The sequence below is a fragment of the Phyllosticta capitalensis genome (genome assembly GCF_038381095.1).
Source record: "Phyllosticta capitalensis strain CBS 128856 chromosome Unknown BKA78scaffold_2, whole genome shotgun sequence".
Taxonomy (NCBI): Eukaryota; Fungi; Ascomycota; class Dothideomycetes; order Botryosphaeriales; family Phyllostictaceae; genus Phyllosticta; species Phyllosticta capitalensis.
The window spans coordinates 633,064-653,873 of record NW_027117440.1 but is presented as its reverse complement, the minus strand read 5'-3'; the positions used below and the strand labels follow the sequence as shown (position 1 = coordinate 653,873).

Genomic DNA, 20,810 nt, shown 5'->3' with positions numbered 1-20,810 from the left:
TGTTCCGCTGACCTGGTGCTTGGCACAGATTCTACGCTCTCCCTTGTGATACCGTAACTGGAGCCAGCACGAGGTCCTATCGACTCGCCGATGCTGAAACCAGGACGGCGCCGGATCAGCGTTTGATGCAGGTCCACTTTGGAGTCCAACGGCTACCGTTGGCTTGCCTGGTTTACGTTTCTACTATCAGATAGAAAGACATGTACAGTATCATTGTGGTTTGCGCTGCAAAGCAAACTTTCGTAAAAAGGCTGCAGGCGCATATGCAAACACCAAACGCCTGATGCAACCACCCGACTTTTACACTCTACAACAATTGATATCTATCCATTGCGCGTCCACTGCATCAGGGCAGCCAAGGTCGGCTGAGGCTATCCAGCTCGGCCGGCTTTTGGCCGCCGTCACCTGGCGGGACAGGGAACATTGGATAGGCCGTTGGCGGTTGCGGTGCTGGCTCGATCACGCGCCTGTCTATCACAAAATCCTCCGCTCCTCGAGTCCCGTACTCCGTCCACTATCTATCTCTCGTCGTCGGCGTGGATGCGTGAAGAAAGCGACCGCTGGAGTTGTTGTTTTCTCTGGACAAAGCCGCCCCTGTCGCTCCGTCCCCCGCCCCTCGCACGTTCCCACCAACCCCAGCTCACAGCTCCGTCATGGTCCCGCGCCAACCACCACCATCATCACCGCCTCCACGCACAACTCCAGCTCGCCCTTCGCTACCTGCCCGCCAGTCCTCCAACTTCTCAAAGCTTTCCTATCACTCGTCCTACAGCGCCGACGATGAGCGTTCGATAATATACGACTCTTCCATCATGGGCCCCGACTTTGAGCCCGGTCCCCCCGCCATCCCGGCCTACGAAGGCGAGGATACGACGCCTACCTCGAGGCGCGAGCTATTTGGGTTTTACGTGTATGGGTGGGCGTCCGAGGTACTCCTCCGAATGTTCCATGCGTACAAGAAGAATTATATGCTGAAATTGTCCCAAGGTCTTTGTCGTTTGCGGTGTCGGTAAGCCCACGACTGCGCTGTCTTGGCTTGGATACTTCCGGCCTGCATCTTGTTCGACGTCGAGCATAGCATACAGCTGCGGAGCTTGATCCTAAGCCTAGCAGCTGACTTCAACTTCGACGTGGCCGTATTTCCCGAAACTGACGATACGCTCAAGGCTCCTTTATTCCCATAACTCTGGAGCAGCTTGCACGAGAAGTCGGTGTACTGCAATCAGACAAGACGACGCCATGCAAGACTTCTTTCGACGTTCCCGCCCCCCAACCGCCTGGATTGCTCGCAAAGCAACCCTCTCCAGATGCCGCACAATGCGTCGTATACGTCCTCGGCGCCGAAATCAACACTGCCAGCTTCGCCATGTATACCTTTTCCATAAGCGTCTTCATCCAGGCGCTGTTGATCATATCCATGTCTGGTGCTGCGGACCATGGCGAATACCGCAAGACGCTTCTTGTGACTTTTGCAGCAATCGGCGCTATCTCCACAATGCTCTTTCTGCCCGTCACTCCTAATGTCTTTGTTCTTGGAGCCTTGCTGGCCATAATCGCCAACACGGCCTACGGCGCGGCTAATGTTTTGCTCAATTCTTTTCTTCCTCTTCTTGTTCGAAACCACCCCACGGTCCGTGTATCCGAAGACTATGATGATGATGAAGAGGATTCTTCCTCCTCGGACGAGGCGGTTGTTGACGAGGCGGATGATGAGGCGACTCCTTACCACAGCAGACCTGATTCGAGAACAGCTTTGTTGCGCAGGTCATCAACGGCAGACTTTACAATGCCACTATCAAAGTCGGCTGCTGTAAGATTTGCGCTGCAGAGTTGTGGAATGGCAGCTAACTGTTGTTATTAGACCCCATCTCAAGAACTGGCCCTTTCTTCCAAGATCAGCTCATACGGCATCGGCATAGGCTACATTGCTGCACTTCTTGTCCAAGCGTTTGCCATTTTCCTCGTTGTTACGGTCGACAAAAGCTCAACGAACTTCTCTCTGCGTCTAGTCCTTTTCGTTGTTGGAGCCTGGTGGCTCACCTTTACCATTCCAGCCTCCTTTTGGCTCAAGTCCCGGCCCGGGCCTCCACTGCAAGCCAACAACCAGAATGGTAAGAAACGCACCTGGTTTGCGTACTTTGCCTATTCGTGGAAGTCTCTGGGAAGGACCGTTATGCACGCCCGGAAGCTCAAGGACGTCCTCCTTTTCCTGGCCGGATGGTTCCTGCTCAGCGACGCGATCGCAACGGTCAGCGGCACCGCAGTGCTTTTTGCCAAGACATCGCTGGAGATGAAGCCAGCGGCCGTGGCGCTCATCAATGTCGTGGTCACCATCTCGGGCATCGTCGGCGCATTTTCGTGGAGCCGGCTGTCGGCAATGATGGGCCTCAAGCCAGCGCGCACGATTCTCCTATGCATTTGTCTTTTTGAAATCGTTCCAATCTACGGACTCCTTGGCTTCATCCCCGCGGTGCGCAGACTAGGCGTCTTCGGTTTGCAGCAACCATGGGAAATGTATCCACTGGGGGCCGTCTACGGATTTGTGCTTGGGGGCCTCTCAAGCTACTGCCGCAGCCTCTTTGGCGAACTAATTCCACCAGGCTTTGAAGCGGCTTTTTACGCCCTTTACGCCATCACAGACAAAGGCAGCAGCGTGTTTGGCCCCGCGGTGGTGGGGGCGATTACTGATAGAACCGGGGAGATTCGTCCGGTATGTCGAAAATCACAAGGCGCAGTCATTACACTTGACAAATGGCAGCTAACGTCAGCATAGGCATTTTGGTTTCTGGCGGCTCTGGTGGGGTTGCCGTTTCCGCTAATGTGGTCAGTCGACGTCGAACGGGGTCGGGCAGATGGCGAGGCATTGTCGCGGACATTGAACGAGACGAGGGGAAAGGAGCCGGACCATGTGAGAGGGACGAACAACGTCGCATCGCATGCAGCGGGAGAGGCGGAAGCGCAGCCGCTCATGGGCGACAGCAGCGAAAGGCGGTGAAATACCTAGAGGCTAGAGTAGACCTGACTGGAGCTGTCAAATAGATGATGCAGGTCCCCCATGTGCCGTCACCACCGAGGCGCGTTTGTGTTTCACGTGCGGGCGCTAGCTAGCCCAAAAGATGGTGAAGTGTTTGTTTGGTTTGGTGGATATGTTTCTTGAGAAGAAGAAGTTTTAGGCCGAGGAAGAGCAAACCAAAAGTCGATAAGGTGCGTGGTTAAAGACATAAAACAAAAGCTTCATTTCCGATAATAGAAGGTTGTTGGACTGAGGTGGTTACATAAGGAAGCAGCCCCATTTTCCACCCAACCGGACCCCTCAGACCTGAGGGGCCCAAGCTCCCGCCAAGGAAGCTCCCGTACCGTCCAGCGAAAGGACAACTTGCCTCTGCCCCGGACTTTGCACTTTAAAGCTACCGCTGCCCCATTTCCCATCTGGTGAATCTGCAGTGGGCCTCATTGTCGACACTCCAGCACACCACCAAATTCCCATCCATCATGCGCAATTTCCGCAACGCTCTCTTCGGCCTCGTTGGCGCCGCTGCCCTCGCCTCGGCCTCTGATGTCCACGAGCTCGGCAAGGACACCTTCAACGACTTTGTGTCCGACAATGAGCTTGTTCTCGCTGAGTGTAGGTCCAACCTATCCCGACTTACATCTTCCGACCTAATTGTGTCCTAGTCTTCGCTCCCTGGTGCGGTCACTGCAAGGCCCTTGCCCCCGAGTACGAGGAGGCCGCCACACAACTGAAGGAGAAGAACATCAAGTTGGCCAAGGTCGACTGCACAGCACACGGAGACCTCTGCTCAGACCACGGCGTTGAGGGCTACCCGACCCTCAAGGTCTTCCGCGGCATCGAGAATGTTTCGCCGTACCAGGGCCAACGGAAAGCTGACGCGTGAGTTGTCTCCCAAAAATTCCGAGCTACCGCAATTGCTGACAAACGTCGCAGTATCATCTCCTACATGACCAAGCAATCCATGCCCGCCGTTTCCATTCTCTCCAAGGACACAATCGAGGACTTCAAGACGGCAGACAAGGTCGTCCTGGTGGCTTTCTTCGACAAGGAGGACAAGGCCACGAACGAGACCTTCTCCGAGGTCGCCAAGGCTCTCCGTGACGACTACCTCTTTGGTGCCGTCAATGACGCCGCTGTGGCCAAGGCCGAGGGTGTCAAGCAACCCGGCGTTGTTGTTTACAAGTCGTTTGACGAGGGCAAGGAAATCTTCAAGGAGAAGATTGAGAAGAAGTCGCTGGTCAACTTCATCGCCAACGCCGCTACGCCGCTTGTTGGCGAGGTTGGTCCTGAGACTTACACTGGTTACATGACCGTAAGTTCTGATTGCCCACGTATCAAGACCGAAGCTAACCAAGTCAGTCTGGTCTGCCTCTTGCCTACATCTTCGCCGAGACTCCCGAGGAGCGCGAGGAGCTCACCAAGGAGCTCAAGCCCATCGCCGAGAAGCACAAGGGCAAGATCAACTTCGCCACCATTGACGCAAAGACCTTTGGTCAACACGGCTCTAACCTCAACCTCGAGGTCGGCAAGTGGCCCGCCTTTGCCATCCAGGACACCATCAAGAACCAGAAGTACCCCCTGGACCAGAACGAGAAGCTTACGGCCAAGACTGTTGGCAAGTACGTCGAGGACTACGTCGCTGGCAAGGTCAAGCCCAGCATCAAGTCGGAGCCCACCCCCGAGGACCAGAGCGGCCCCGTCCACGTCATTGTCGCCAACACCTATGAGAAGGACGTCATCGACAACGACCAGGACGTGCTCGTCGAGTTTTACGCTCCCTGGTGCGGACACTGCAAGGCGTAAGTGCCTCCTGATTCTTGGCCCCGGACTTGGACTAACCTATTCGCAGTCTCGCCCCCAAGTACGACGAGCTCGGAAACCTCTACAAGAACAAGCCCGACTTCGAGAAGAAGGTCAAGATCGCCAAGGTTGACGCTACTGCCAATGATGTTCCCGACGAGATTGCTGGTTTCCCCACCATCAAGCTGTTCCGCGCCGGCAAGAAGGACGAGCCCGTCGAGTACAGTGGCTCGCGCTCGGTCGAGGACCTCGCCAAGTTCATCGCGGAGCAGGGTACCCACGGCGTCGACGCCTGGACCGGCAAGGAGGAGCCCAAGGCCGACGAGAAGGACGACCAGAAGCCCATGCAGGCACCCGCTGCCTCCAAGAAGGACGAGACTAAGGAGAAGGTCAAGGAGAAGGTCAAGGACGCGGCAGAGAAGGCCAAGGAGGTCGTCATGGACGGCGATGAGGGCGTCGAGGGCCACGACGAGTTGTAAAACATGACGGTTTTTGGTTTCAGTTTTCTCTTTTGCTCTTCCTCTTTTTGATGACATTGATGATGGAACATCGGGTCGTTGGTAGGTAAGTAGAACAATTGCTGCAAGTGGACAAATTTCTTCTCTCTTGGTCTGATACGTCTTTGGGTTTCCTATGCTTGTCATGTTTTGTTGCTCTCAAAGTGTATCAGGAATGGGCATTGGTCTGTTGGAGGAGGGCAAAACCCCCATGGCTAGATAGGTAGGCAGGTAGGCACGGTATGTATGAAGGGAGTCTGTCGCTCTTGATTGACTGCATCCATGGACTGATTTGTGAATAGCTGCATCTGCACGGCCAAGCGAGCACGTCTCCCCGCCATTTGAGAAACCTCCATCTCCGTATCTGCACACCTGCGCCAGCGGCCAGACGGAAACCCGGAAAATGTCACACACGAAAGCGCAAGGAGTTGTCTGGTCATCTGGGCACGCGTAACCCGAAGCAGGCAGAAGGACGCGCCGAGTCGCGTCGTGTTAACAGTCGATCCAATTTGCAGACAAAGAGTACACGGGCGGTCGTCCGTTGAAGTCATGGACCCGAGGGCTTCAAAGGCTGTCTGCCTGCCTTCGCCGAATTGAAGAACCCGACACCCAGAAACCCTCCACCTCATTTGGGCCAAAACTCTCATGTCATCCAACCACCACTCTTGCTACTTCGACTACCTGCCCTTCCCTTTTCGGCCATCCATCTCCTACCTAGGTAAGGTAGGTTGTCTTGCCGTGGGTCCTTGCCCCGGCCAAAACGCCCTTCGACAGACTCGCGTTCGAAGTTGCAAAAACCTCACGCTAGGTGCCCTCATCATAGGTTGGACGTCCCGTCTCCTCACCTTGCCGTCCGTACGTGCACTGGCCGAAATCCAATTTTGTGGACGTGTGATGTTGCGAAGACCTGACTTCCCGAGGTAGGTACGGGATAGCTGCTTCCCACCGCCGCCGCCGCCGCTGCTGGAGTCACAATGCCGAAGCGATACATCGCGCTTCCCTGTTAGCCCCAACGCAATATTCGACCTGCTGCGCCAGCGCGTCTTCACGTACCTCATCGCTAGCAGCAAGTCGCTGCCTGGTCGCACCGGTCCTCGCCCTTGGCATCCGTATGTTGACATGCTCAGATGCCGCGCCGCCGGTCCCCTCCGCGATGGCGTGCTGTGCTGCACTGCGTCGCGGGCTTCATGGACAGGTGGGCGTGGGGTTGATGTGTTGGCGGGGCAAGAGGGGGACGGTTGCTTTGTGGGAGAGGAGTGTTGTTGAGGAGAGTAGGAGGTGGGGGCCCTTGGAATGAGTGGAGGTCTTTTTGAAGGTGACGGGGTTGTGTTGATGGTTTGTGGTGAGTGATTTCTATCTGCACTAGTAGTGCTAGTGCTATTGTTGCTAATGAAGGTCTATCCCCCTATCTACTGCTGCTACTGACGGAGAGGTAGGACTGCTCTGTGCATGCAAGGGGCTGGCGCCATCTACTGGGCATGCACATTGCACGCGCAGGTAAACGGGAAGACGCGTCTGTTGCCAAACAAAGAAACGACAGTTCCTCTCCACGCTCAAGGCCACTCTTCTCTAACAAATACCGGAACACGTCTTCAGCAGTTGACGACAAGAACTTTTTAAATTCTTCTATTTACACGACCATCGCTCACAAAGTCAAGCCTGGCCATCCAATCGCATTCTACGTCCTCCTACAGTACTCTCCTGTTTTAGCGCCAACACTGCCGTCTCCGGCCATGCTGAGGTGCCGCGGCCCTTGTCCATTCATGCCATCCACTTCAGAATCAGGAGAAAGAGTACCGGCAAAACTCCCAACAGAGCTTCTCCAAGCAATTTCAGATTACCTCGACAATCAAAGCTTAGGTGCGCTGCGTCTAACATGTAAAGGGGTAAGAGACGGCGTTGAACTTTTGTACAGGCGGAGTTTGAGAGAAATTAAGAACATGGTGATGCCTCCCGGAAAGGACATGAAACCTGGCGTGAAGCAGATACAGCGGCTGCTGGAGCTCTCAAAGAGTGAATACGCTGGAAAAGTGCGGACTTTCGAGCGGACTTTCTTGCCGACGCAGTCTAGCGACGGATTGGAAGAGTCCTGATTGCAACATTCGCGGACTTGAAGTAAGTTTGGCAGAACGTTGCAAAACGGGCAGTCGACTGACTTGTTTGACCAGAATGATCCATTGACCTCGATCTCCATTCCCGTGTACGGAGGTGAGCACGAAAACGAATTCAATGCTCCCAAGTTTGAGAACTGGTACAAATGGCAAATCATTCTGTCTTCCGTCTGGTTCAAAAATCTTTCTACGTTGAAGCCAATTGTGCGTTACGACTGGCAGAAGGACTGCTCCATCAAGGATATGATTGCGTCGACTGTAATGAGCCTACAGCTATTACTCCTCCCGATTCCAAAGCAAAGCAGACGCCTGCGAATCTTTATCGACTTTAGAGATTTGTTCGACTGTTCTATCGACTGGACCGGGGACCGTGATACCACGGGTGACATCGACATCAAGATACGAGCGGCTTGTCCAAGTGACGACGAGGAACGAGGCGAAAAGCTCGCCGACATGGTGATGTTATTTTGCCACCGACTGGAGGATTTTGTATTTCAACACCCTTTGCGAACGGTACAACTCTCCGGGCTTTTGGGAAACGATGAGCCGACTGAAATCAGCGCTGTGTTGCGCAAAGATAGGGAAGGAGAAGAACAAGCACATGCAGAAATTCCTGGAAATGGGCATTGAATGGTCAAGGGATATGCATGGAGGGGTACCGACCAACTCTAAAACGCATCGTCAAAATACTACTTCTCGTGATCACCAAATTCGGGTCGCAGGAGTTCAACAAGGAAGCTGGTGCACTGCGTTGGTAATCGCCCCCTTTGGAAGAGCTGCTCCCATGGGAGAGACTACCGCTTGAAATTCAGCATTAAAAGAAAACGCATGTCCACTGATCGGAAAGCGGAAGTTCTTAAGTCTGGCTATTTCACCCCACCGGTTTGCTTTCGAGATGCATCCCAAAAACAGGCTTTCGGCTTTCCTGACCAAAAGGCTTGATCAGGTGCGCGATACATTTTCCATCCCAAAAAGCTTTGCTTCTTATGCGTTGTCTTGAGCTAACATAACAACAAGATGTATTTGAGACAACAATACAGCAAATGGCTCCGCGCCAAGTTTGGCCTCGTGCTGGGGAATCTGAAGGCTCTGGCGGCAAAATTCCAACCGAGAGACAGAACTGATCTCTCGCCGCAACGAGATGTCCCAAGTCTGCTGGAGCAACTACCAGTCGAGCTTCTCCTGGAAATCGACAGCCATCTCTACAGAGAACAAGATTCTCTTTCTTTGCGCACCACATGCACAAGGATGCGGTCTCTTCCATTTCGCGCACACAGTTTCCCTCCCCTTGTATGTGCTGTCAGAATGTTGAAGGCGCGAATGTTTTGGGATCAGACTTGCCATCTTGTCGATACGGCAATTCGTATGCACGGAAAACGTTTTTGCTTGCTTTGCCGCGAACATCACCCCAAAAAGTACTTCTCCAAGGACGCATATCGGGCAGATGATCCGTGGAGGCACATCTGTTTGGGTCAAGAACGATTATACCGCTTTTGCGAACACCGGATGGTTGGCTATGACACACTTCGCCAGTTTCGGAGCGGTCGCAAAGTCTCTTGCTACTTTTGCGCCCAAGCTTGGATGCCCTACAACAGCCGCATGAACGACTTGAGTATCACTCGTCTTGGAGAAAACTTTGTCCATTCCAGTACGATGAGACTGCCTGATATGGTATGGACAACTAAGCTACCGGCAACGAGGGTCCCTGTCGCGAAAGTCTGCCCGCATATCCATTTAAGCAACCTCGACCTGGAGCGACTGCGAAGGGAGCAGTCGAACCGGCCTTGGCGAACTCCATGCGGGCCAGCTACCTGCTCCTCATCGACTCCTGGAACCTGCCCGAACGCATCCTGCGCCGCGCACTACACGATCTGGTGGGAGCACGGCTTCGAGTATGGCCGCAACGTTTCGCGTTCGTGGCTCGAAGTCCAACGCAGCTTCGAACTCGGCGGACCCTTGGGTGTCAACGATCCAGTCTGGCTCGAGAATAGCGAAATCGACGAACCTATGCCGACGTCGAAGGAGGAGTGGCGCGACTATTGGCTTGGTCCGGCCCGCGATTGCATTGTACCATTTTCATCATTGCTCCCTGGAATCCTAGCTGATTGATCATCTGCGGGAGCCGCTCGCCGTGGTCCAACTGTCCGTTGTCGTCCCAGTCGAAGTATACGCCGTCGACGTGCTCGAAGCGGAGACTTTGAAGTATGGTTTTGCCGGCAGGGGTCTTGATGTCATCAGCGAGGAGCCCGAAAAAGTATTCCCAGGCGTTTGTGGTTTGCGTTATGCCGTTGGAGCCCTGGTTGGCTAGCTCCGCTTCGATATCCAGGAACTCTGGCGTGGCTCGAACTTTGAGGAATCCCACGTGTTTGACACAAGAGACCGCGTCGCGCAAGTCATGAATGTCGGATGGTGTTGTGTCGATGGTGGTGTGGTGAGGAGTTGTGTGTCCGCGATTATTGGAAAGCATTGTGCAGCTCTCGAAAATCAGCGTCTCTGGCGCGGTGCCGGGCCAGTCTTCGTCGCCGTTGCACAATCGCACGAGATCAATCGGTCGCATGGTGAATCCTGAGAGGTGGAGCGCCCAGAAAGGATGGCCGAGAAGGACTTCGAGATCCCAGCAAAATATCAACAAAGCAGTCTCGAACCAAAGCTGCTCAGCTCGCGCTCCTACTGGTTGGTCGCTACCATTGACGTCAATCGGGTGCTCGATGAGGCTCTGTAGCTTGATGTCCCCAGTGGTTTGAAGCTCTCCGGTCCACATCACCGTACACAAAAAGAACCCTGGAACCTCGAGTTCCACTTTAAGTGCCCTTTGTGAGCAATGCTCAAAGAGACACCGCAGGACTCTCAACATCCGTTCGATCTCACAATCCAATGTGGCGAGGGCGTAGTCCGCTGTCTTGACCTCTTTGACATCGATGAGCTCAAAGTATGAGGCCAGCCGGAGCGTCTTGAGGTTGTCGAAGCATTGGTGAGACCTCAGCAGGTGAAGTATGCAGTATTCCAGGGGTGAATCAGCGGAGTGATGAAGTGGCGATGGCAGAGGATCCTGGGATTTCCATGCATGTCAGTCAATTGCAGTCAGCGAGTCTTTTCTGGTGGCGTCTTACATCGAACAGAGCGAACTTGACAACCCACGTGACTACCTCGACTTTTGACGGATACTCAGTCTTGAGGAACTCCAGATATTTCATGATGAAGGCACACAGATCATCGTCATCGTACTCGCAATCCAGAATGTTGTGTTTGATTTCCCGAAAGCCCCCCTTGAAGACAAACTCGATTCGCTCCTTCACTTCTCTGCCAGTGAGTCTCAACGCCGAAAGGCTTGTCTTGTCGAGACGGCTTGCGATGACCTGTAAAATCTCGGTCGGAATCTGCGTGAGTGGGCATGGCTTGAGGTCTGCCATGGCTGGTTCGTGAATGGCGATGATGAAGGGCCAACACTTGAGCTCCAAGTGGAGAGGTGTGAGAATTGTGGTGCCGGGTAAGTAAACCAAGTGAGAGATGGGAGGCCTGGACCAGATCACACTGTGGGTGTGGTGAATTGATGGAGTTCAGAGGTAGACGACGTTGTTTACGAGCACCCCGAGCAACATGCTGCTCGGCTATATTTCCTAATTAAGCCTAGTGGCACGGTCACTCTACATAGTATAGGAGGGCTCGAGGGAAAGAGGCCACCGAAGGGGCCGAGATGCACCCTGAGCGCAAGTCTTTTTAGGTTGAGACTTTGTATGCCTTCATAGTCGCCCTCTTGATCGCTCTCTTGGTTGCTTTGTCTTGGTTGCTCACTTGCGGTGCCATGAATTTGCTACTAAACCGTGGAACCCGGCAATATCAATTTTCGATGAGTACCGAAGAAGCGCGGCTCAAGCCAAAAGCTCGATTATTGTGTCCCTGGCTAGCACTCAGTGCTGCTGCGTCGACAGACCAGAGTGACGAGGCTACGCGTGCGGGACATGACACGAGGCGAATACCAAACCCTTTTGGCTAAGCTCTCTACTTCCACCCAACATACAAACGAAGCGTTGCAAGCGTCTCATTCCTCGTCGTCACGAACCGCACCTGAATAAGCGACGTGGACAGAAATTCTGCCCCGTGTGGCTAATATCTGCTTCGACCCCGCAGATTCCAGATGGGTCAGACAACTGAATGGCATATCTGGGGTCTTATATTGCTGGTTCATGAACAGCGATGACAAAAGCCCAATGCCAAGTTTGGGAAAGAGCATTGTGGTAAGCAACCCCATGAGATTGCCTTGATTGCTTTTACTGCGTTGCGCTGCGTTGCTCAACGCAATTGAGACTATAGCTCAAGCAAAGGCAATCCATTATTAAAGCCTTATTGAACGCTCTCATTGTATTTTTGTCTACTAGTATTTATTCAAATGTTTTGGGCTGTAGTGATGAAATCAATGAGAATCCTAGCTTGATTTTATGCTGTAGGCCTCGCCAATGTGGGCAATGACATACTCCTTATAGGTATACTAAGTCTCGGGCGCTTCCAACATGCAGATGACGCTTATTTTCTGGTTTTCTACCTGAGATTCCGATTTTATAACTCCCCCCTGACCCCCTTATTGTTATAAGGGCAGCAGCAACGCAATCACAGGTTCCCATGGCGAAACGCAATTGGTAATGCATACTTTTCTGAGCAATGGCAACATAGCAAGAGCTTAGGTTGCGTTGAGTTGCGTTGCATTGCTTTGCACACTGAAAAAGAAGAGAAAGGTTGAGAGGTTGGCGTTGGTCTTTGGGAATCCAAGCGAAAAGGTGGAGATCAGGGCATCCGGTCAGGTTGTGGCTGTCGGGAACTATTTGTATTACAAAGGTAGGTGGAGAGCAGTCATGCACTGTGGACATCGCATCGCTCGCTTGTTGCTCTTTTGGAGAGGTTGCATCGGTTGTTCGATGGTCGCAGGCAGGAAGTGTTATTACTTCTTGCGGATGTTAAAATATTCAACACAACCAACCAATCGGATTGTTCTGCTTAGGCTGACCTTCACAATTCTTCCACCGTCGCGTCCTGCACTGAACTTGACGCCAGAGACCAAACAACGCGCCCTCCCCGGAACGAGCAGACGCGTCGTCCCGGCTGTTGTCGACTCAAGATCTCCGCCCAAACTCCATCCAATCTACTGGCAGCGGCACTGATAGTCCCATCCATCTCATCGCCCAACCTCCATCCGTCTACCATCAGTAACACTAAAAGTTCCATCAACCTCATCGTCCAGATTGGCTACCGGCTGTCGCAGCTTACCAGAAGCATTCGACAACAAAAGCTTCCCTCTTCTGCCCCAGCAGCAAATCTTACAACGATTTCGTGCCAACACTGTTCGCTCACGCTTGCTCCAAGCCGACCTCAGCGCCCACTCCAAGATGCCGGATGGTACGGGAGGCCCCTTGCGCCAAAACGCCCAAGGAACCCGGAAATCGAAGAGACTACTCGTACGTCAATCCGCAGAAGGGATGCTCGCGTTCCCCAGACCATGCCATCTCAAAGAAAAGCTTTCAACGGAGGTGGTGGAAAATCGACAAGAAAAGCCTCGTCGCGCTGAGGCTCACCTGCAAAGACATCAACAATCGGATCTAATACATGTTCAGAAAGAGTTTCCGGAACGTTGATTGTTCCATTGTGCGGCAACACGAGTGGACTCCGGATTACGCCACCTTCAGAGAGTCTAGTGCTCGACAATTGCAAGCTTCTTCCGTACGACGGCAACAGCAACGGCAAGATAAAAGGGAGTTTGAGCTGATCGAATTCACGCGCGCCTTTGCTCAAACACCATTTCGAGAGCTGGCATTCCTCGACATCAGCGCCCAACTTGAGCCAGGTGCCTTTTGGACGGCTTTCTTCCAGGAACTCCTGGACATGTGCACGACACTGGAGCATGTCCTCTATGAGACACTTCGCTTCTGTTGGTTTATAATGAGTGCAAAAGAAGCGCGGCTCCAGTTAAACGTTTGAGTTTTTATACCCTGACTAGCTCTACATGCTGCCGCGTCGACCGGTGACACAAGGTTACGCGCGCACGCGGCCACGCGCGGGGAAATGAAACGCGGCAGACACTGATAAACTAGCCATCTCTCAAGTAAACGGTTCAGACTAAACTCTCTGCTTCCACCCAACGTACGAACGAAACATTGCAAGCGTCCCATTTCTCATCATGGCGGACTGCACTTGAACAGGCGACGTGGAAACGAATTCTGTTCTCTCTAACTGATTTCCGCTTCGAATCCCAAGATGCCGGATGGACCGGACAACCCTGGTCGCAAAAAGGCTCACAAGGAATTGAAGAAGAAGCCCGTAATTCGATTTAAGAAGGCAACACTCTTCTGTCGGGGGCAATGCCCCTTCGAAAGACTATCAACCGAGCTAGTGGAACTCATCGCTGCGAATCTTGATAAGAAGAGCATTGCGGCCTTCAGGACTACAAACAAAAGGATCAAGAATCAGGTCCAGTATATTTTCAGAAAGAGCTTCCAGAGCATCCAGTGCAGAGTCAGCAGGAAAGGACGCGAGATCGAACGATTGGAAGCAATCCGCGGGAGCGAATACGCCGACGGAGTTCAGAGCTTGACGTGGATTGATGGGTCTCGACGCGGATTCCCTCAATGCCCCGACGATGATGTTGTGAGATTGCACACAACCGAAGATGTAGAAGTGTACGTCGACTGACGCAATTTCAGGGCGACTTTTTATAATCGGAGCCAATTAAACTTCGAGACCAATTCCTCCAAGGATACTTGCGCTCCCCATGGATGTTTATCTCGAACCTCAGAACACTCAAGTTGGTTTCGGCCTACAATTTTTTATGGGACAACGGCCGACACCGAAGAGAATTTGCGCCAGCTTTCATAAAATTCATCGACACAATCAATTCGACTTTGTATCAAATACTAAGTGTTTCCTTTTTCGAAGAACTCAACGACCCAGAATTCGACATCGTTGTCGAGATTTGCCCAATCCTGTCATGCATCCTTACCCCGGCAGAGAACGAGCCCAAGTACGACATCATAGTGCAAAGCACTCAACACAACTATCCTAGCATTCTTGGTCAAGAGCGATTAGCAAGGGATGGCTTGACATGGTGCACATATGCCCTTAAAATGTTCCTCTGCGTATTTACTCGGAGCGACTTACTTCGCCATCCCCCACGTACTCTTCGGATCTGCGACTTCATGATTCATTACACAGATCTTGACCAGTTTTGCGGACACAGCTTCATAGAGAGGATGCGAGCACCTTCAGAAACCCTGGTACTCGACAACTGCACGCTTGTTCTTGATGGCAGAGACAGCCAAATGAGCGCGGTTGAGCTGAAAGCTCTGGCGAATTCCTTGAAATCCACGCGGTTTCGTGAGCTGGCGTTTCTTGACATGAGCGCCAAACTAGCATCAGGTGCTTCATGGGTGTCGTTCTTCGAAGGCCTCATGGAAGTTGTCAAGGAGCCCCCCGAAGTTCGTCCTCATCTTCAAAGTCTCCGCTTTGAGCGTGTCCAGGGCGTCTTCTTCGATTGGGACGGCAACGGAAAGCTGGACAATGGCGAGAGACTGCCTCTGATAATTCACGAAATAGGCCTCGTTGCGGCGCTGGAGAGGATGATTCAGTGTTACGTTTACTCCCAGCCGAGTCAGGATGGAGAGAAGCAAGATGAGACGCAACCTCAAGTTTGAGACGCCGAAAGTCTTGGTTTGCCGGCAAACATCGACATTTCCAAAAGAATGGTGGCGACAGTATCCCAGGGAAAAGGTGGATTGGAGGAAGCGGTTATCGGTTTTTGAAAAAGCACGCGCGTCTTTCATACCATATGCTGGCAGTTGTGCGCTATAACGTGCACCTCTTTCAGGAAAGACAACTCATCGACCAAAGGGGTATGGAACAGGGGACGGAACGAGAATCATGGAGAGAGGGTGTGAAGTGATGGGAATGAATGGGGAGTGGGCAACAAGGGGGCACAAGCAAGCCAGGGAGACAAAACTGCCCAAGGGATGGATCACGCTTGCACTGTATGAAAGCCACCTTGACAATTATGCTGGATTAGAGTATGCAGATCTTCCTTCTTGTATGTGGGGCAGTGGGAAATTGACGATGGGTGTAGTATCAAAATGCACAATTGATGATGCTGAAATGGGACTCGGGAGAATCAGACTTCAAGACTCAATTTGTTGAGTACGCGCAGTTGACGCCTATTCAAGTGAAATCAAGACACGCCGTAACCCCTGAATGGGCTAGAAAGCCAGAACCCATAAAAACAAAGAGTGTGTGACAGTCGGCAGAGCGCGAATCGGTGGAATCCTCCTCCGCTTCCAACAAGTCAAACAACAAGATATCGAGCATCTCTAGCAGCCTGACGGGGGGCTTTCAAATCGCTAATGGAGATAAGTGTGAACAGAAACCAGACAAGTGCCTTGACGCCTACCGTTTTGCAATCTTGACCCGTACTTTTACTTTTACTGAGCAACGCTTACAACTTGCCAAATTTCCATTCTTCTCCTAATATCATCCTCAGACCTCTCAGGCACGGATCCATGCTCTTGCTCTACTGGCCAAGCTTCGTCTGCATCCGCATCCCCATTGGCATCCACAGACACATACTCAATCAGGCTCTCGTCTTCATCCGAGGTTGAATCATCACTGCTGTCCGCATCCTCATTCCCATCGTGATGGTGATGATGGCCCTGACCCGGTTGCGGGCAGTAGCGGTAGCATTCAATCATTTTTTCCAACGCGGAAAGAAGACCCACTTCACGGATGATGAGCGGCAGCCTTTCCCCATTATCCAACTGCCCGTCGCCGTCCCAATCAAAAAAGACACCTTCAACGCGCTCAAAGTGGAGGCTTTGAAGAAAGCGTGCAAGGGGCTGGAAACGCAGCTGTTCAAGGAGAGCCTGGAAGAAATGCCGCCACGACTTTTCAGGCAGCGGATCGGCGCGGATGTCGATGAATGACAGCTCACGTACATCGAGCGGCACCTGTTGTGCTCTCGCAAAGACCTCAAGGTCCAGATCGCCTCTCAGTCGCTCAGCATTGAGATCCTCGCTGAGTAGGGTGTTAGGAAGCAGTGTGCAATTTTCTAGCACAAGAGAGTCCACCGGCGAAATTGTTTCGTGTACCTCATGGCCGCACAGTCTCCCGATGTCAATGGTACGGATCATGAAGCCTTTGAGCGTCACAGAACGCGGAAGAGGGCCCAAGCCCTCCGTCAGACAGTGGTAGAAGAATATAACTGCCCTCTCGAACCAAAGACAGTCCCAGCCGGTTCTATAAGCCGTTTCATAGAAATCTTCCTCGGCCCAGGGAACATCATCTTCATCGAAGGTTCTTCTCCGTCGTTCATCGTCAATCGAGTAGGCCCGGGTGCTTTGCAGCGTGATTTGACTGTTGGCGTCAAGAATTCTCTCCAGTGGAAAGTGCAGATAAACAAATTTGGAAACTCGATTTGGATTTGCCAGTGGGGATTTCCAAAGGGACTTCTGTGAAGGTTGCAATTTTGACCGAGTAGAAACTGCAAGCCGTCCATGATCGGACGTATCATTTTCTCCACACGGAAGAGGTCGACGAAGTCATCCATACGGTAGTCCGCCGCCAGCTTGATTGTTCTGAGATTTTCGAACCACCGTGGAGAGTTAATGTAGTGCCATGCACACACCTCCTCAGTTGTAGGGTGAAAGTATGGAACGTGTTCCCCCTTGGAATGCATCAGCACCTTTCGTACTTCACAATTTGGCTTGAGACTTTACACGGTCAGCGGACTTTTTGTCATCAGGAAACTCAAACGGACTTCTTTCGAACCATGTCAAACTCCGAACCTTCCCGGCGTACTGACTTCCGCAGATCAGGTGTCGTTCTTCAAATCCGCCTCTTTGTCCGTCTGGTCCTTGTCCCAAGACATGCCATCGAATATGCTTGAAGCTCTTGCCAAAGACATATTCGACCTTTTGCTTGATATCTTGGTTCATGGCCCTGAAGGCCCCAAGGCTTGTCCTATCGAGATGCCATGCGATCATTTGTACCAGCTCAGCTGAGAGGCGGTGGAATGGACAGGGTGGTTGTCGAGGTTTGAGAGATGTGAGCATAGTCTGTGTGTTCGGGCGCGGGCTTTGTGGCTTCGTCGCTGCACCATTGAGGTTTGAGCCGATACCCTTGTGGTCTGACGCGTCGTCCATGTTTGAAGCGATTGGTGTCAAAGTGCCGTCTTGGACGGATTGGAATGCTTCTCAAAACTGAGTGTGTCTGCAAGCAGATCCGCCCCGCGCAGGCGAGGCAGTCAGCGTGACGTGAAGAGGATGGATTTGGATGATGCTGTGCTTGGGTTAGATAGAAGTTGGGAGATACGAGTCACTTGGAGCAACGATAGTCCGTCGTTGCTGCCAACTTAACCTTAAAATGACGCGTCTTTTGGACGTGCGCACGTCTTGCTTGGGAAGCAACATCACTGCAGGCCGTTGATGAGCAGACAAGACGAGGACGTACCGAGTAATAAGCCTGTCGAGACGCCCAGATCTTTGCCCTGCATCGCCCTCCAACGTCACGTCACCAACAGCGCAATGTCCCTTCTTCGTCTAAGAAGCCTTAATCCAATTATCTATGCTCTTTGTTCTGTTCTGCTCTGATGCAAATCAGACGGCGCAATACACCCACCTCATTCCAACTGCTTCTCTACAACATGCCAACAATCATATTTTTTTCGGGGTAGCATCCACTGCACCATCAACACCGCCCACTCCGACCACCCACCCACCCTGACCGCCAATATCACCAATGGTTATAATATACTTGGGAGAGAATCCAAGAGCTCTTTGACCGACGCTTGCTCACAAAAACACCCTTACTTGTGCAGCCCTACTGATTTATGGAGAGAGAAAAAAGTCGAAAAGGGTAAAAGGGAAAATGAAGAAGGGAAAAAGGCAAGGCTCTCTTCAGCCTTGCATTGGTCTATGACATCAACCCTTGTGCCGCCCGAAATCACCTCAAACTCCACTCTGTCCTCATCTCATGCCAAACAACCAACGCTAGTGCAAGACTGTTGTTGTTTACTGCGCGGCGGCAGCGGGAGCAGCAGGAGCAGCAAGCTCGGCCTCAGCCTTGGGAGCCTCCGCCGGCACGGCAGCAGCCGGGGCAGTGACATCAGCGCTCGCAGTGTTCTCGGTGCCGGTGGCGGCGGGCGCCTTCTTGTTGAGCCACTTGGGGGGCCTGGCGAACTGGGGGTCGTGCCATGGGCCAAGGTCGCTCATTTCGCAACCACCCTCACACTGGCAGGAGCCACCAAACTGCTTGGGCAGGTTCTCCGCGGGAATCTGGGCCAGGAGGTCCTTCTGGTAGCTGCCGCCAAGGACGTGAATCTTCTCAACGGTGACGGGGTCGAGGAAACGCTTGATGAGGCTGAAGACGCCAGTAAAGGCCCAGGGAGCGTTGATGATGTAGAGCTTGCCCAGGCGCTCGGGGTAGTAGTTTTGCGAAATCTTGGAGGCGGCCTGCACATATCCAAGGACCGAGCTGGCGTTGCTGATACCAACACCCTTCAGGTCCATGATGGTGCAGCACGTCTCGAGCAGGTGGCCGGCCTTGCGCGAGCAAGCAGGCAGGCGAGGGTCGGCGACCTTTTCGTATTCGCAGACGAGGTTCTGGAGCATGCGGTCCTGGGTCGTGATCTTGTACATGGCGTTGAGGTCGACCTTGCCGAGCTGTTCAATGTAGACGCAGCGGCCATCCTGCGCCCGTCAGCATGCGGTCGCCAATTGTACAGACAGCGCAGCTTACCTTGTCCGTCTTGTGGTAGTATTGCGGGTAGTACTTGAAGACCTCAGCCCTCTCGGTGTACTCGAAGGTCTTGACAAGCTCGTCGACGCCACCGCCAAACTCTTTTCTCCACTTCTCGCAGTCGATGAACCTAGTATTGTCAGGGCGAATTCGTGCGGGGACAGACGGCGACAACGTACATTTGCTTGGAGAGGGCGACTTGGAACTGGCGAGCGCGGAGGAAGCGGAGCTAGAGGTGGAGTGTTAGCTTGATTACCAAGAAACTGGGGCAATTGAGACTGCTCACCATGGTCAACGTGTCCAACCTCTCAGTGTAGCCCTCCTTCTCAAGAGCTTCGCGCAGCTCCTCGACAGCCTTCTCCTGCTCAGGAGTCAGGTTGCCAGGGTGGCCGGGCAGAGGGTTGGCCGGGACGGTAGGGTAGTCATAGTCGTCGTACTTGGGGTTGAGCTTGAGCGTCTTTTCGGCCATGGTTGCGGTTGAGAGAGGGGAAGCTTAAGGAATGAGGGCAAGACGGCAAGTTGGAGTTTGTAAAGAGAAAGCTGGTCTTGCAGCGGGTGTGGAGCAGCGCGGGTGAGGTGGAATGGAAGAGAAGAGTGGTCGAAAAGTAAGGAGGAGACGACTGAAGAGGTGGTTGATGGCGGGGACGTCTTCGGCGGGATGGCACATCAAGGGGCCCGTTTTCCAGAAGTCGCGGGCACGTGCGCCAATCCCTCCGCCTTTTTCGTCACCTCCAACTGCCACCACCACCGCTTTCGACTGCAACACGTCGCACCCCGTTGCCTTTCCTTGACAAGATACCCTGTCTGCCGTCCTCCTTATTCTTGAGCTGCTCTTACTTTTGCCCCTCGAGTTTACATACGGATACGCGCGGCGCCTCCAGTTTTCCTTTGCTCCCAGCACTCTACATGTACCGACGCTTGTCTCGCCTCAGGCGCCCTTGTCCTTCTCCTGTCGCGCCTCATCAATTTGCAAGTCGATCCCTTTGTTGAACGAAATTGTCCATCTTCGTCCCCGACACCAAGAGGCCTGTGTCCTGGGTGATCGGGTAAGGACACGGTGGCCCAAGTGATGTCAACAGGCAAGCCTCGATGCACAGCCACAACGATGGCGGTGCAGCATCGCCAAGATGAACCTCATCCCATGCCACCCCAAGTCAAAATGCGAGAACTCCAGCATTGCATTAGAAATTTGCCTTTTTACGGTCGTGGCTTGTCTGTGAGAATCGGAACATGCAAAGAATCCTGCCAGGCTGCAAAAGGGGCTGAGAATAATGCTTCTTTCCAGATAGGGGACTGGGCGTCTGGGGTGCAAAGCTGGCATCGCGAGAGCTACAAAAAGCGAAGACCAGGAATTTGGACAAGGTGAACACCCTTTTTTGCCTCTCAAGTCGAGATCAATCGCTCAAAGCTTCCACTTTTCTCAGTGAATGAGAACTTGGTCACTAAGAATCATCCCGCGACCATCAGTCAAAAAGGAGAAACACTTGGGCGGCAAAACTACAATCAAGGGCCAGCAGAGCTGACGGACCGAGAGAGACGGTATGCTGCGTTGCTTTTACGAAGTGTTGTTTCAATATTCTATATCAGTTTCGCAAGTGGTGGAGTGCTCCTTCGTTATTACCCCTG

At 52.8% G+C, this 20,810-nt stretch overlaps 6 protein-coding genes across 6 annotated transcripts; 5 read left to right on the top strand and 1 right to left on the bottom strand.

Moving 5' to 3' along the window:
• The first annotated feature begins 559 nt into the window (after positions 1-559).
• BKA78DRAFT_305024 (autophagy-related protein 22-like protein) lies at positions 560-3,055 on the top strand. The gene is made up of 5 exons (XM_066887669.1): positions 560-929; positions 988-1,009; positions 1,167-1,810; positions 1,862-2,710; positions 2,774-3,055. Exons 1-5 carry the CDS (start codon positions 654-656, stop codon positions 2,993-2,995), a joined length of 2,013 nt encoding a protein of 670 aa, XP_066747448.1. The 5' UTR covers positions 560-653; the 3' UTR covers positions 2,996-3,055.
• A 437-nt stretch (positions 3,056-3,492) lies between these two features.
• On the top strand, positions 3,493-5,292 carry BKA78DRAFT_349610 (protein disulfide isomerase; the record flags this gene model as incomplete). The annotated part of the gene is made up of 5 exons (XM_066890832.1): positions 3,493-3,625; positions 3,676-3,892; positions 3,947-4,325; positions 4,373-4,812; positions 4,863-5,292. The coding sequence occupies 5 exons, from the start codon at positions 3,493-3,495 to the stop codon at positions 5,290-5,292; spliced, it is 1,599 nt and encodes a 532-aa protein (XP_066747447.1).
• Positions 5,293-6,627: 1,335 nt separating this feature from the next.
• BKA78DRAFT_71459 (uncharacterized protein) lies at positions 6,628-7,560 on the top strand. Its single transcript, XM_066893625.1, has 3 exons — positions 6,628-6,652; positions 6,747-7,425; positions 7,479-7,560. The coding sequence occupies exon 2, from the start codon at positions 6,789-6,791 to the stop codon at positions 7,401-7,403; it is 615 nt and encodes a 204-aa protein (XP_066747446.1). The 5' UTR covers positions 6,628-6,652; positions 6,747-6,788; the 3' UTR covers positions 7,404-7,425; positions 7,479-7,560.
• A 624-nt stretch (positions 7,561-8,184) lies between these two features.
• On the top strand, positions 8,185-9,753 carry BKA78DRAFT_71461 (uncharacterized protein). The gene is made up of 2 exons (XM_066893626.1): positions 8,185-8,367; positions 8,439-9,753. The coding sequence occupies exons 1-2, from the start codon at positions 8,317-8,319 to the stop codon at positions 9,528-9,530; spliced, it is 1,143 nt and encodes a 380-aa protein (XP_066747445.1). The 5' UTR covers positions 8,185-8,316; the 3' UTR covers positions 9,531-9,753.
• Positions 9,754-13,664: 3,911 nt separating this feature from the next.
• Positions 13,665-15,097, top strand: BKA78DRAFT_364532 (uncharacterized protein; the record flags this gene model as incomplete). Its single annotated transcript, XM_066892525.1, has 2 exons — positions 13,665-14,086; positions 14,203-15,097. 2 exons carry the CDS (start codon positions 13,665-13,667, stop codon positions 15,095-15,097), a joined length of 1,317 nt encoding a protein of 438 aa, XP_066747444.1.
• A 3,008-nt stretch (positions 15,098-18,105) lies between these two features.
• On the bottom strand, positions 18,106-19,493 carry BKA78DRAFT_305016 (CRAL-TRIO domain-containing protein). The gene is made up of 3 exons (XM_066887668.1): positions 19,364-19,493; positions 19,185-19,314; positions 18,106-19,135 (listed from the first exon to the last, which is right to left on the bottom strand). Coding segments are annotated over exons 1-3 (810 nt in total). The 5' UTR covers positions 19,366-19,493; the 3' UTR covers positions 18,106-18,457.
• Between the last annotated feature and the right edge of the window lie 1,317 nt (positions 19,494-20,810).